General features: G+C 41.1%; 1 protein-coding gene across 2 annotated transcripts; it reads left to right on the top strand.

Annotated features, from left to right (window-relative positions):
- Window positions 1-102: 102 nt before the first annotated feature.
- Window positions 103-13,510, top strand: LOC131459746 (SHC-transforming protein 4-like). Of its 2 annotated transcripts, none has more exons than XM_058629823.1 (13): window positions 103-262; window positions 922-1,433; window positions 2,622-2,692; window positions 4,797-4,857; window positions 5,477-5,596; window positions 5,728-5,778; window positions 7,729-7,780; window positions 7,905-8,031; window positions 8,846-9,035; window positions 9,345-9,423; window positions 9,689-9,785; window positions 10,044-10,191; window positions 12,883-13,510. In XM_058629823.1, the coding sequence occupies exons 2-13, from the start codon at window positions 924-926 to the stop codon at window positions 13,009-13,011; spliced, it is 1,635 nt and encodes a 544-aa protein (XP_058485806.1). In that variant the 5' UTR covers window positions 103-262; window positions 922-923; the 3' UTR covers window positions 13,012-13,510. The 2 variants fall into 2 exon arrangements, with proteins under 2 accessions (XP_058485806.1, XP_058485805.1); XM_058629822.1 differs by having other exon boundaries at window positions 5,725-5,778.
- The last annotated feature ends 1,364 nt before the right edge of the window (window positions 13,511-14,874 follow it).

The raw sequence follows: 14,874 nt of genomic DNA, 5'->3' as shown, positions 1-14,874 counted from the left end.
GCGTGCACCTTCACAGACAGACAGAGGGAGTGAGCGAGAGCCTCTCATTCATAAAAAAGAGAGAGGGAGGGAGAGAGGGAGGGAGGGGGGGAGAAAGTTCATTCATAAAAGCTGCACAATTGTGCTCTGCCTCACAGAGGAGATACAAGTGGATGTGGAGGAGAAGCAGATCTCAGAGGGAAAAGTGTCATGTCCTCAGCATGAGTGGAGTGGACCAGACTGGACTTTAGGACACACACAGGACGTCCACTGTCACACGCTGGTGAGTACGATCTGGTGTGAAGAAGATGATAATCTGACATCAGGCGATCCAGATCAGATGATTCACCAGAACCATCATTGTATGTCTGTGTGTGTGTGTGTGTGTGCGTGTGATCCACGTCATTGCTGTGTCCCTTTTCCCTGATGATGAGGTTATAATCGCAGACTTAGATGTTGGGTGCGGCGGCTCAGTGGTAGAGTGGGTTGTCTTTCAAATGGAGGGTTGTTGTTTGATCCCCTGCTCTACGCTATACATACGTGTGTTTCCCAATTTGCAATTAATATCAAAGACGGAGAAATTTAAGACTAATTAAAATACTATATAACATACTGTAACAGTATATAACATACTATACCAAGTATATAACATATTATAACAGTATATAACAAACTGTATCTATTATGGAAATTATGTCTATAATGTACATTCTATTTTAACTTTTTATAGTTGTTTGTTAATATCTTTCTATATTGTACTTTTATTTATTTATCTTTATCTTTACTGTCTTTGCTGCTGTGACAATGTAAATGTGCCCACTGCATGACATAAAGGAATCACTTATCTTATCTTAAGTGGTGGGCCACATGTAATCTGCAGTGAAATGATTCCTACTGTAATGTAGTATATCTGACTTGGACTCTTTCATCCTCTACTTGCAGGCATGCTGAAACGCACCAAATACAGTCGTCTGCGCAACGATTCTCTCACATCTCTGGAGGAGCAGCCTCAGAAGATGCCGCCCCAGAAGATGGAACTGGACTTTGACTCGGATTTGACGCCTTCACACCACGGCCCATCCACGCTGAGGGACTTCATACCCCGTGTGGCCAACATCCGACTCCAAAGTCCCGTCTCTCTGCGTGGCCTGACGGGACACAGAAACACAGCTGGGGCCAGAACCAAGGGTGGACACACGGACACATGCTTTGCAGGGACAGAGTGGGGGTCAGGACATCATCAGAGGATTTGTAGCCAGCCTTGCCTTCATGTGCCACTGTGTGCAGGTCAGAGCCTCACTCATGTGGCTCTGTGCTGCACAAAAAGACCCATCACCCTGCATCGCATGACCAGCCTCCCCTGGACCCCTGGGTGTCCTCCCTGCTGCTCCCAGGACACGCGTGATGATGCAGGCGTGAGACAAGCAAACAGAGCAGTTCACCATGACATCAAGGTACAAACACTTTCATCACAGCAAGGCATGAATACACAACTTTCTGTTCACACGCCTTAAAAAAACATCATACTGAAACTCATCCATAACTAGTTAATGCCTAACCTTAACCTAACTTAACCACAATTCAAACCGTAGCTCCAAACTTAACCAGTTCCTCAGAAATGAGGTTCTGCCTCATTAGAACCAGGTTTTGGTCTCCATGAGGACTACTCTTCTTAGAACACAGCATTGACTTCCATTCATTTGGACATCCTAAACATAGTATTATCCCTTTATTCTAATCTTAAAACTGAATCTTAACCCTCAAAAAGCCATACACACACACAGGTTTGTGCAGCTATTCTTATCAGGACATTGGACTAACTTCCATTTATTTGGGCAGCTGAAATAAACCCTTAACCCGAACCACAATCATTTAATGCCTCAACCGCAATTCAAATCTTACTCCTACATTTCACCATTAACTTAGAAATTAGGTTATGTCCAAAACAAGCTCAGTGTTTGTCCCTGAAAAAAAGGTCCTAAAGAGGAAACAAATCCAGGTACACACACACACACACACACACACAAACACACACACACACACACACACTCCTGCCTTCTTCCTGTGTTCACTTCTCACCATTACACTCACTTTCATACGTTCACCCTCCCACTCAGACTGAGCTTCCTGTGTAGGCAGTAGTGACTCATCCTGGCTTTCTGCTCTTCTCTACATCTACTCTGCTCGCTTGTGTGTGTGCGCGTGTGTGTGTGTGTGTGTGTGTGTGTGTGTGTGTGTGTGTGTGTGTGTGTGCGCGTGTGTGTGTGCATGTGTGTATCCGGTATCAGTAGAGTCCATGCCATCCTCTAACCGGAGCCGTGTGTGCGCATGAGTGATCAGGAGCAGGGGCCCGCGAGCTGATGGGGATGAGAACGGACATTGTGACTGTCCTCAATAAACACACACACACACACGTGTGTGTATAGATTGGAGTGTGGTCTGCCTCCAGCCTGAAGCTACAGTTGCAGAATAGAAATGGAAATTGGAACATACTCTGTTTTACACCCACTCTTACTGTACATGATGGGCCTTTAAGACTGTGTTACACTGACTGTTTCTAAACCTGAATTATTTAACACTTTTAAATCAGTTAAGAACTGGTGTGTGTGTGTGTGTGTGTGTGTGTTCTGTTGTGTATTTAGTACATGGGCAGTGTGGAGGTGACCCAGTCCATGAGGAACCTGGACTTTGAGACGAGGATGCAAGTCACACGGTAGGATGTCCTGACACAGTTATTACACAGTATTCAAACATACAGTATATACATATCTACATACGTGTGTAGCTGGGTTTTTGTTCTTTATGTTCTTAAAATGTATTCATACATAAGATGCAGCTTAAGGTTCCCAACATCACAAATGTAATTAAAAACATAATGAAACACATAAGAAAAGATGTGGTGTATAAATAGACAAATACAAATATAGCCATGAAAATTAGTTTTCAAAAATATGCAAATTGAAAAAAAATACATTTAAATATTAAAAAATATACATTTCAAAAAAGGTTTAAGCTGTTTTATAATCTTTATTTACTGAACATTTATCAAAACAACGTAAAAAGTTCCTTTTATGTTCTGTCATAAACTCTTTAAGACAGAACATAAAATCAGGCAAAAGGAAGAAAATAAAACTAACAAATTAAACTGACTCTAACTCAGACTCAGAAGGAAAATAAGTTGGGAGGGGTTTAAAACAGGCCACAGGATTGTAAAATTGTGAAAGTACTGTACATACATTTGCATAGAATGAGCAGCAAAGTGCTGAGAACAAAACTATGTCTGGATGAACTGATGTTGGGGAGAGGAAACACTGATTGAACGGATAATTTGATCATATTTTTAACCAATCAACATCCATTCATTCCTAATTATGTGCACTAATTAGCATTTGACTGTCACAGGAGGAGCTGACGCTCACACGGGCCAGGAGGCAGAGGGTAAGACAATCAGTGAGCCAGTGAAGACATGTGTGGCTTATTTTAACAAAATATTTCAAAGGGAAAATCAAATTAAATGTATTACGTTTCATAAATGGGGGTCTTTCTCCTCGTCATTTGATATTGACATCCTCGTAAAGATGCCAATACACTGGCGGACACAGCGTCTTCTGTCCACAACATCACCAGATGAAGAAAATCACATTAGAGGAATTTCCTGCTGATGATCTTACATAGACTCATAATATGAGAGGGGGAGAGAGAGGGAGAGAGAGGGAGAGAGAGAGAGAGAGAGAGGGAGAGAGAGAGAGAGGGGGGGAGAGAGAGACATTTGTTTTCCAGGAGAAGAAAAACTCTCTTTAGTGCAGGGGTCACGTTGGGGGTCGGATATTCAAATAAAATGAAATAAAATTTACAATTTGGCCTAATAATTAAGTGTAGTTGAAATTTTACTTTTTTGTTGTTGGCATTTTTTGTCACCTTTTTGACTGAGAAGTCTATTAGAATAAATAGACACAAACGTGTTAATAAGAACAGCATGTGGCTCATCATATGGTTCTTCTGACCTTTCTGCCAAGTGTCAGCTCACAAAAGACAAAGATGTAACTTAAAAAGTGATATTTAGGTCAGAATTCTTTAATTCAATTAACTTTAGGACATTTAAAAAAAGGTAAATGTACGGTGTTACAGACAATAAACGTTCTTTAGACGAGATATCACGAGAATTTATTTAAGAAATCTCTTCAAATTTGGCACTAACAAGAAATAGCTTGTAACAGATCATGACCGTACTTTGTATTTAATTATATTTATTATAATTTACTTTCCAGTATAAACATTTCACCTATTTTTATATATATTAAAAACAAATGATAACCATGTCAAAGATATTTGTGAGACTGTGAGTTTGTTTTGCAGAATTATTGACATGCTACAAGGGGGCATGAACCCTGTTGCTGGAAATAACTGGACCAAAACATCATTTTATTAAAAGTAGTTAAAGCAAACATGGACCTCACCCAGTTTTTCCCAGAATCATAAATGGCTTTATTGAGCCAATTATAAGCGCGCATTCAACGACTCCAGTTTTCTATGACTCCTTCTACTTTTTTTTTTTTCACAACCAAGACATCAACACTGAGAAAATAAATGTAAGATTAGTGAAGAGAGGTTATAATAAAGCAATGATGGAGGAGTATTTTAATCTATGACATTGTGGATTGATGACCTGTAGGAAGAAACTGTTGCTGAGTCTGGATTTGCTGCAGCACCTACAGAAAAAACCTGTACTTACACATGAATGCCTCAGTATTAATGTTTATATAATAAATAATATCCCTCACTCATATGTAATTGTGTGTGTGTGTGTGTGTGTGCAGAGAGGCGATCAGCAGGATTTGTGAAAGGACTTCTGCCAAGACAGCAGCGCAAACTAAAAGGGTATGTTACACAAACACACGCAGACACACAAAAACTCTTACAGAGGACATATCATAGACATAATGCATTCCCCATCACAGCTAAGTGCCTAACCCTTACCCTAACCCTAAAACTAAGTCTTAACCCTGAAAAAGCACTTTAATGTTGTGGGTCCTGTGCCAAAATGTCCCCACAAGGTCAAAGACAGGTATGCATGTTTTGTTGGACCTCACAAAGATATAAATACAAGTGCACACACAACTAAATGCCTTACCCTAGCCTTAACCATAACGAGTTAATGCCTAACCCTAACCTTAATCTAACCACAATTCAAATATTAGCCTCATTAGGACCAGGTTTTGGTCTCCATGAGGACTACTGGTCCTGACAAGGTGCAATGTGCTTAACAGGCAACAAATACAAGTACACTCATAGACATAGACATATACCCTAACCTTAACCATCACAACTAAGTGCCTAACCAAAACCCTTACCCTAGTCCTAAAACCGAGTCTGTTAAAGTTGTGTGGACCAGCCAAAATGTCCTCACAAGGTCAATATGTCCTCACAAAGATAGGTTTGTTCACACACACACACACACACACACAGCCAGATGAACTGACGTCTGTGTCCTCCTCAGTCTGTGGACCAGGGATCGTCTTCTGTCCTCGGTCATGTCAACCTTCAGTTCTCCGGACGCAGGATTGTGCTCACTGTCTCCACAGACAGCGTGACTGTGATCGCTGCCTCGTCCTTACAGGTGATACCTCACACAACACTTTAGGCCAATCAATAATTGTGAAATGTCTGAATTATTGAGGTGTTGATTGTGTTTCCTCTTCTTCTCCTCCTCCTCCTCCTCCTCCTCCTCCTCCTCCTCCTCCTCAGAAGATTGCCCACCACCCAATGCAGGCCATTTCCTTTGCCTCAGGAGGAGAAACAGTAAGTGTATGTCATCAAATGATTCACATGTACAAACATGTTCATGGGTGTATTGGGAGACAAACAGGAAACTACACACACACGCGCGCACACACACACGAGCACATGGGATGATTTAATTTAGTTTGATTACTTCTTGGTTTCCTGCCATTCCTGGCAGATTTAATTATTTCCTAGCACAACTTTTGATGTTTCCAGGGTGATAGTTTATCATACTATAAGACATTTCTGAAATCTCTGTCTCAGTTTCTCTTTTTTTTTTTTTCATGGCACACGTTAAATTTAGAAAAGCAGAAGCAACGTATATGTTTGGAAAAAATAGTAAATTGAATTTTGGCTCTGCAACACTTTGAGCAATCAATTTCATGCCGTCCGTCTTTTAATTGTATTATCAATTTGTAATGACTCATTTCTGTATGTTTTTTTCTGTAATTAATAGATACATTTGGCATCATAAATACATTTATATTGTGAACTATTTATCATTCCTCATCAAAACAAACAGATATTTTAAAAAGTGTTTCAGAAACAAACTCTACAAACTCAAGCGTTGAGCTTTTATTAGAATAAAACTTGTTATAGAGTCAGATAGTATAGTTTCTTTAACGGGTTAATTGCAAGTAAAAACAATTTTCACACAAAATAAATAAAAATGCAAAAAAGAGGTTAAGTTAACTTAAGTTAAGTTTTATAACATCTTGGCTGCCGCTCACCTTTTGACAGGAAGAAAGAAAAGAGACCACATCACAACTGTTTTGCTCCTCCCTCCACTGGCTTCCTATTCGTTTTAGGATTGATTTTAAAATGTTATTGTTGGTTTTTAAAGCTCTTAATGGTTTGGCACCATCTCACCTCTGGAAACACAACAGATATAGAGCGATGAGAAAGGCAGACGGCTCTATACTGTTGAACTTTGACTAAAAGTTCCAAGAAGACAGGGCAGAAACAGTTAAATGGTACGTTTATTTGCAAGAGGAAGGCTATAGGGGCGGAAATAGTACATTTAAAAGGAGAACCCGTGAGAGCAGAGAGATCAGGAGCTGAGTTCACGAGGTCAGTCTGGAGATCAGCGTCTGAGGATCAGAGCAGCCCAACATACGATAACAGAATTACTATCATGAACAGGAAGGTTTAAATTAAAAAAGACTGAAGCATGGGCTCTTTGGCAGGGGCTGATTGGTGGATTCTGCCGTGCTCTGTCACACCTGTAACACATTACATCACATTTTTAACTTTCAACAATTGGAGGCAGTAGTGGATTGACAACTCCTGCGTGCTGAGATGTAAAATCACACATTTTCTCTACGGACTCGGAATCAACAAGGCAAGCGAACAAACTCTTAAGACAGGAGTGTCAAACTCATTTTAATACAGCGCAATTTGATTTAATGAAGTATCTTTATTAAATGATACTTCATTAAATGTAAAGCATTACAGCTGAGCTCCATGTAACATTTGAAAGGTTTAGCTTCACAACAAAGTGTGTAATTACATATTATCCATCAACATCGATAATGATTAACAAATGAACAAATGAACAAGGAGTGCAAATACTGAAATGACATATAAAATGTCAGAATATTGCTATGTACTATATATTACCTGCTATAATTTAAATGCCATGGCTTTGTTAGTATTTCTTAAAAATCTGTCATACATACTGTATTTTACAGCTATTTAAAAACTTAATTACAAAACTGAAAATTAAAAATGTATTTGTATTTAATGAATGACCTTTCATGTTCACCTGCAGTACCATCTAAGCCCACTGGGGACCTCTTCACACACTTTGGTTTAGAATGATACGACAAAAAGTTAGCAGAATTTGTACAAACACAGTAAACTGACTAATCACAGAATAGATTTTCTGACAAATTATTTTATTTACTGTTGGCACTGTTAAATTAATTATACATTGCATTTTTTTAAAAAGTGTATTTATTTTTAAAGGACATGGCAGATTACATCGCTTATGTTGCCAAGGACGTCACCAGTCACCGAGGTAAAAGAACAATTTCTGTGCTCTCTCTCAAAGATTATGATCATTATTATTATTATAGCTAAAATAAGGTTTGTACTGTCAGCATTATGGAGACATAAGCTTTCTCTCTCTCTGTCTGTGTCAGCGTGTCACATCCTGGAGTGTCCCCAGGGTCGGGCCTGCGAGGTCATCAACAGCATAGGTCAAGCCTTTGACGCTCGTTTCCGACAACTTCTCCTTCACGCACCAACACTTCTCTCCACTAATCCCAGGTTGTCCCTCAGCTTATTACACTGCAACGCTAATGTTTACATTTCATCCATCTGATCACATCAGATGTACAAGATAGCACATCTAAAGGCCTTTTTGAGGGTTAAGACCTGGCTTTAGGGTTATGGTTAAGGGGCCTGTAAATACATCATGTATATTACGGTCCTCACTATGAATGCTGCGCAAACTTGTATTTGTAGCTTTTTGAGGACCAAACAACCTGTTAAACCTAAGGAAGTGGGGACATTTTGAGAAAGTGAGGACATTTTGGCTGGTCCACACGTTCTGTCACTTTTTTAGGGTTCAGACCTGGTTTTAGGTTTTAAGTTTGAATTGGATTTAGGTTAGGGTTAAGGGTTGGGGTTAAACTAAGGGTTAGGCTCAGGGGCTAGGAAATGCACTATTTATATTATGGTCCTCACTACAAATGCTGCACATACGTGTGTGTGTGTGTGTGTGTTTTCTTGTATTTGTAGCTTTGTGAGGACCAAACAACTTAAACCTAAGGAAGTGGGGACATTTTGGGAAAGTGAAGACATTTTGACTGGCCCACTCATTCATTCAACCCTCAAAAGGACTTTATGAGGGTTATGACCTGGTTTTAGGATTAGAGTTAGAATTGGGTTTAGGTTAGGGTTAATGGTTAGGGTTAAAGTAAGGGTTAGGCTAAGGGGCTAGGGAATGCACTATGTATATTACGGTCCTCACTACGAATGCTGCACATACTTGTGTGTGTGTGTGTGTGTGTGTGTGTGTGTGTGGAGGTCATGTGAGCAGAGGCAGTGAGGTTAACATCATGTCACTTGCTGGTTGCAGGGCAGCAGCGAGACTCACTCACAGATGGAGCACAGAGGAAACATTAACAGACCAGAAGGCCAAACATGAAGGTGAAGTCAGTGAGAGTTGCAGCTACTATAATGCCATCCCAGGAAAGATGCCACCTCCTGGTGGAATGGAGGACCTGCGTACGACAAGGGAGGAGGACACACATGCTGACACACAGGAGGTGTGTAAGTATTTCAGATACATGCATGTCAGCATTTGATAATAAGTGACACTGTGACATCATTATTGCAATTATTATTTAGAAGCTCATAGATGAGTTGTGATATTCGAAAATCATTTTTAGTATTTAGTGTTTCTTTTTCCCTAAAGGGAGGAACTTGTTCTTTTCTTTACCCTTGGGATTTTATTGTAGGCTAATGAAAATGAAAGAGCAATGTGTACAACACACACACACACACATACACACGCACATGCACAGATTCAAAGATCCATCTTGTTGTGTGTATGACTCATTCTAGTGCTGTTACAGATTTGTTTGCCTCGGCCTGTTTCTGTGTCACTGTATGAGAACTGCTCCATCACAGAAGAAACTACAGCTCCACCTGCAGGTACAAAACAGCAGCACATTGTGTAGTTATTTATTTATTTATGCACTTATTCATTTGCCATTTACTCACACTTTCATGTAGTATATCTATGTGCAGCATTTTTTCTGTGTGTGTGTGTCCTTGAGGATAAGGGTGTCCTTTTTCTCTGCAGCATTGTACGTATATTTAGTGAGTGTCCATGGACTGGAAGGTCAGGTCCAGTGATCCTGTCTGCAGTCTACCTCTGCTGACCTGTAATACTCTCCCTGTTTTGTGGTTCCAATAGACTCAGTGATATGTGAGGTCAGAGCGGGAGAGTGCACCCCTCTCTGTGAGTCACCAACCCAGGACCTAATCCAGCGGGAAAGCTGGTTCCATGGCCGGTGAGTAATCAACACTCCTGCTCCCGCTGATATAATACTCTCATTTTCAGGACTCGTGATTCTGCTCAGTCTTGAGCATTGGCTGCATTTGGACTCACATGCACACATCATGGAACGCTTTTTCCATCTATCCAAGCATAACTTGTCCGAAAACACTGCCTACACTAGCCACTGTCATACACAGTCAATTACCAATTTTAACACGTCCAACTGCCTAATGTCTTAACTTTCTCAGTAACATTGTGTCTTTCACCACAGGTTGGGAAGAAAGCAGGCAGAGTCACTCCTCACCTGCAGTGGGGATTTCCTGGTCAGAGAGAGCAGCTCTGCCTCTGGTCAGTATGTTCTCAGTGGTATGGAGGGAGCCAACGTGCGCCACCTACTGCTGATTGATCCACACGGACAGGTAACGGTGTCAGGAGTTTTCAGTTTTTCCCAATTTTACATACATCCACACACACAGACCTCTGAAAACGTGAAGCTCATGAGTTAGTCTCACTCATGTTGTTACATCTTTGTACCTCTGTACTTATTTTCTTTGTGCTTACATAAGTGAAATTACTGTCAACAGTAAAAAAAAAAAAAAAACAGGTGCCAGGTCTGTTGTGTAGGACTAGATGTTGCTATCCCTCAACCGAAATAAAAAAAAATAATAATATAAATGACCAATGGCACTCAATTGAGTGATGTCATCCATTGGGTTGTCAAGTGGGCACTCTCCTTCTTGGGTGTTTCGCTGATAGCCCACGACACCTCAAGAGGGTTCAGCAATGAATCCCAGCGTCCAAGGTTCACTCCCTAGATGCCATCAACTAATTTGAAGGCCCAGGCAAAGTCCTTCCTCTTCATCCACAGTCACTGGCTGCCCTTCTCAGCAGCCCTGGAGAGGTCTTTTACTGCCTACCGATGGGCCTTCCCTCGCACTCCCATCTCCCTAAGGAGCCTGGATGTTGAGGTGGCTATGAACCCTCTGCAGCCTACTTCCACTGGGCATACGTTCGCTTTCCAGCCTTGTTGTATTTGGGCGTCGGCTGCAAGTTCAGCGTACCTCAGCTTCTTGGGTTTGTTGATGTACAAAAGCTTAATTGAGGCTGACCACAGAACAAGGTCTGGTCGCAAGTTGGTAGATGCGATCTCAGCTGGGAAGCAGAGCTTCGTGCTCAAGTCTGCCAACAGCTTCCAGTCCCGTGCTCTGCCCAGCTGCCCAGTGCCTGGTCTTATGGTGGTGAGGCTTGATTGCCCCTCGCCCTCCCAGACGAATGGTATTGATCGCCAAGAGGATGGTGTGAACCTAACCTGGCTTAGGTTTGCAGGAGAAGGCAGAACATCGTAGGCAGCCCTGATGGTAAAGCTCGCCTTGAATGCCTCCATCTCCCACAGCTCTTTCCAGGAGATCTTCCTCTTCTCCACTCCTTCCCATGCCATCCACTGCCCTTGTTTTGCCTGCGCCACTGCTTGTGCGCACCTTCCCGCTTCCTCTTCCCGACATACCTCCTGGACCACCAGCTTGCGTCTCTCAGATGAAGTGGCCTTGTTCCACGCTGGTGTACTGGCCCCGAGGCCAAGACCACTCCTCCCTTCCTGCACTCGGCCCACGATGTCCCTGTGTCTAAGTGTTGCCTTTGCCTGCTCAGTTGCAGCAAATGGGGTCCACTTCCTCCCGGTGGCCAAGATGGGGGCGGTTTGGGCTCCAAATGGATCGGTTGAGTCCAGTAGCATCTGCACAGCTGCACAGCAGTCACTGGTTGACCAGATGATCAGGTCTGTTGTGTAGGACTAGATGTTGCTGACCCTGAACCGAAATAAAAAACAAACAAAAAAAAAACCAAATAAATGACCAATGGCACTCTGTGGGATATTCAATTGAGTGATGGCATCCATTGGGTTGTCAAGTGGGCGCCCTCCTTCTTGGGTGTTTCACTGATAGCCCATGACGCCTCTAGAGGGTTCAGCAGTGAATCCCAGCGTCCCAGGTTCACTCCCTAGATGCCATCGACTCATTTGAAGGCCCAGGCAGAGTCTTTCCTCTTCATCCACAGCCACTGGCTGCCCTTCTCAGCAGCCCTGGAGAGTCTCAGTGACTTCAAACTGCAAAACTCTAACACAGTTTTATTGATATCACTCACATATCGTTCTAAAGCTGCAATATTTGTTCAACACCAACAAAAATGGCACCCTGATTACGTTACGTTAAGTTAGTCTCACTCATGTTGTTACACCTTTGTACCTCTGTACTTATTTTCTTTGTGCTTACAGTGAAATTACTGTCAACAGTAAAAAAAAAAAAAACAGGTGTCATATGTAAATGTGGTACTGCAAATGCTATTTTAGGACAAAAAATAATAATCCACCAAACCGGGAAAAGGCAATATTTCCACACACCTGCATTAGAAAATGTAACATGGATTATCGATAGAGGAAATATACGCACATCCCCTTTCTCATTTTCCCTCAAAACTGTATTAGTGGACATTGATTTTTACAGATATTATTATGTCAGGAACTGTCCATAATTATGTGTAAGTGTCATTTACAGGTTGGCCATCAGGTGGTGCTGACAGAAAAGCTCGTTTTAGAACACTTTAGAAGAACAATTATTCAACACTTTTGAAAAATCTGTGAAGGTTCTACAAATATGTGAAACAAACATTCCATTTTCATTCATTATGGAGCAACATGAATATTATATCACAATTAGAAGAGATAGACTAATAGACTTTATTGTCATTGCATATTAGGGTACAACGAAATTGTGGGCGCTCCACTCAGCAACAGTGCGCTAAAAATGCAAAATTCACAGGGAAAGTTTATTTATATCGCACATTTCAACAACAACGCATTTCAAAGTGCTTTGCAATTAAACAAGAAAGAGAAATACAGCAGCAGCAGCATTAACGCTATAAGAGGCATAATAAAAGACAATAAAAACATGTAAATTGAGAGGTAAAATAAAGAGACGAGACAAGGAAATTAAAAGAAACTAAAAGTTGCAGTTGCGGCTGAGGTGCAGCAATGATGACAATTGTATTTTTCTTCAAACGCAGTGGCAAACAGGGTGCTTAACCAGTGCTGTCGTCTGTGTCTCCTGTGTAAACAGGTGCGGACCCGGGATCAGGTGTTCCTGAGTATCGGTCACCTGGTGCGTTTCCACATGGAGAACCGGACGCCCATCATTTCCGGAGGCAGCGAGCTGCGTCTGAAGCAGCCGATCCTGCAGCATCACTAACTGTCACATATACACTGTGCATACTGTACATCAGCCAAGACAAAAAAAACTAAAACTTTTTAACATATTTATTTACTTTATACACGCAAAGACATCCCTTTTTTTTGGATCATATTATTATTTGACCATTAAAACCCAAAAGTTTGTACATATGCAGTAAATTATTGAGTTTGTCACGTTGTGTACACGGCGCCTTAGTGTCCTGTGATGAGAGCAGACCTGCTGCTCTTTGTGCGGCTACATTTTCTGGTGTTCACTGAGGAAAACGCCCTGAATGTTGAATGGCGGCTTGTACGTGTTTAAGTTGTCTTGTTCGTCTACAGTTTGTTCTTGATGTTGGTTCCATTAGGTTTGTCTGACCTTTGGAAGAAAAACTACTTTCTCTGTTACAGAATTCTCTTGTGAGACAGATTTTACGCACACGTCGTCCCAGATAAGCTACTGAATATGCAAATACTTTTTGCAGTTAAATACATCGTCACTTCTTTGACACAATGAATTGCTGGACTTTTGTCATTTCTTCACAATCCCTGGATTATCCAGGCACTTTTAGTTTTTAGTTTGTATATCTTCCTCGTGTGTGTTTTGTACCTGGTTAACTCCCCCGTTGATTGTCTGCCCCGCCCTAATGTGATTCACCTGTGTCCTATCTGTGTCTCACCTGTGTCTGATTGTCTCCTAGTGTATTTAGTCTCTGTGTCTGCAACCAGTCTGTTTCGGTTGGTTTGTTTGTTCCATGTCATGTTTCAGTTCTTTCTGGGTTTGCGCTGGGTTTTTAATGCTCTTATTTTTGTGTCTGTTCCCCATATTTTGGTTTGAGCTTTGCCTTTTTGTTAATTTCTTTAAACTACACTTGTACTTTTACATTTCTTGGCACCAACAAATAGGCAACTTTGTTTCCTCTTAAACCTGTAGGCAACAGAACTTTCTCAAACAGTTGCTGAACCTCCACGTGAACCACCTGTTTTTAGTCGTTGAAAAAGAAACCAAAACAGTTGCTCGAGTCAAAATGATGGCACAGTTGTAAGATTCAAGTTATAATTCTGAAACAAAAAGTCAAAATGATGAAAAGGAAAGTCATGGTTGACTTTTTATCCACACCTTGACATCTTCAACTTTCTGATAAACCTTCCTTCATCCTCCTGTGGAGAACACATCACAATAGAAGCATGTAAGATAAACAAGATATTTAAGTTGGTTATTAGTGTTGGGTTGTGCACTTAATACAAAGTGATCACTAAACAAGTTGGGGTTGTGTGACGCAAACATTTTGTTCCTGGTTTCCTGTTTTTATCTTGTACAAAGGGCCCCGCCCTGATTTGTTTCACTGTGTCTGATTGTCCCTGCCTCCCAAGTACATTTAGTCTCCATTTGTTTCATGTCATCTTTCAGTTCTGTCTGCTCCTCCTATTTTTTTCAGTTTGAGTGAAACCTCCACAAGACAGTGTAATGTCACTATAGAGAAGCCTGTTTTTAGTCAGTGAAAAAAGAAACCAAATTTATGTCACAGTTGTAATTATGAAACAAAAAGTTAAAAAGTGATGATTGGCATTGGGAGACTTTCAGTCAGTTACAATCACTTCAGAGTGGAAGTGATTCCACACCTGCAGAAGCTTGTTGACATCTTCAACTTTCTGATAAATCTCTTCATCCTACTGTGGAGAACACATCACAACAAAAGCATGTAAAACAGGGTGTCAAACATACGGCCCGAGTTTGAATTTGTCGAATTCAGGTTTTATTTTGTAGCTTTCTAGATACACCATGATCTGTAGGTTATAATACACATGTGTAAATGGTAGAACTTTCATATTAGTTCTATTATTTTACTGATCCAGTCCATTTGAGATCAAATTGCGCTGT

Source organism: Solea solea, chromosome 5 (genome assembly GCF_958295425.1).
Source record: "Solea solea chromosome 5, fSolSol10.1, whole genome shotgun sequence".
NCBI classification, from domain to species: domain Eukaryota; kingdom Metazoa; phylum Chordata; class Actinopteri; order Pleuronectiformes; family Soleidae; genus Solea; species Solea solea.
Note: the sequence above shows the minus strand (reverse complement) of the source record. Positions and strands in the feature narration are given on the sequence as shown.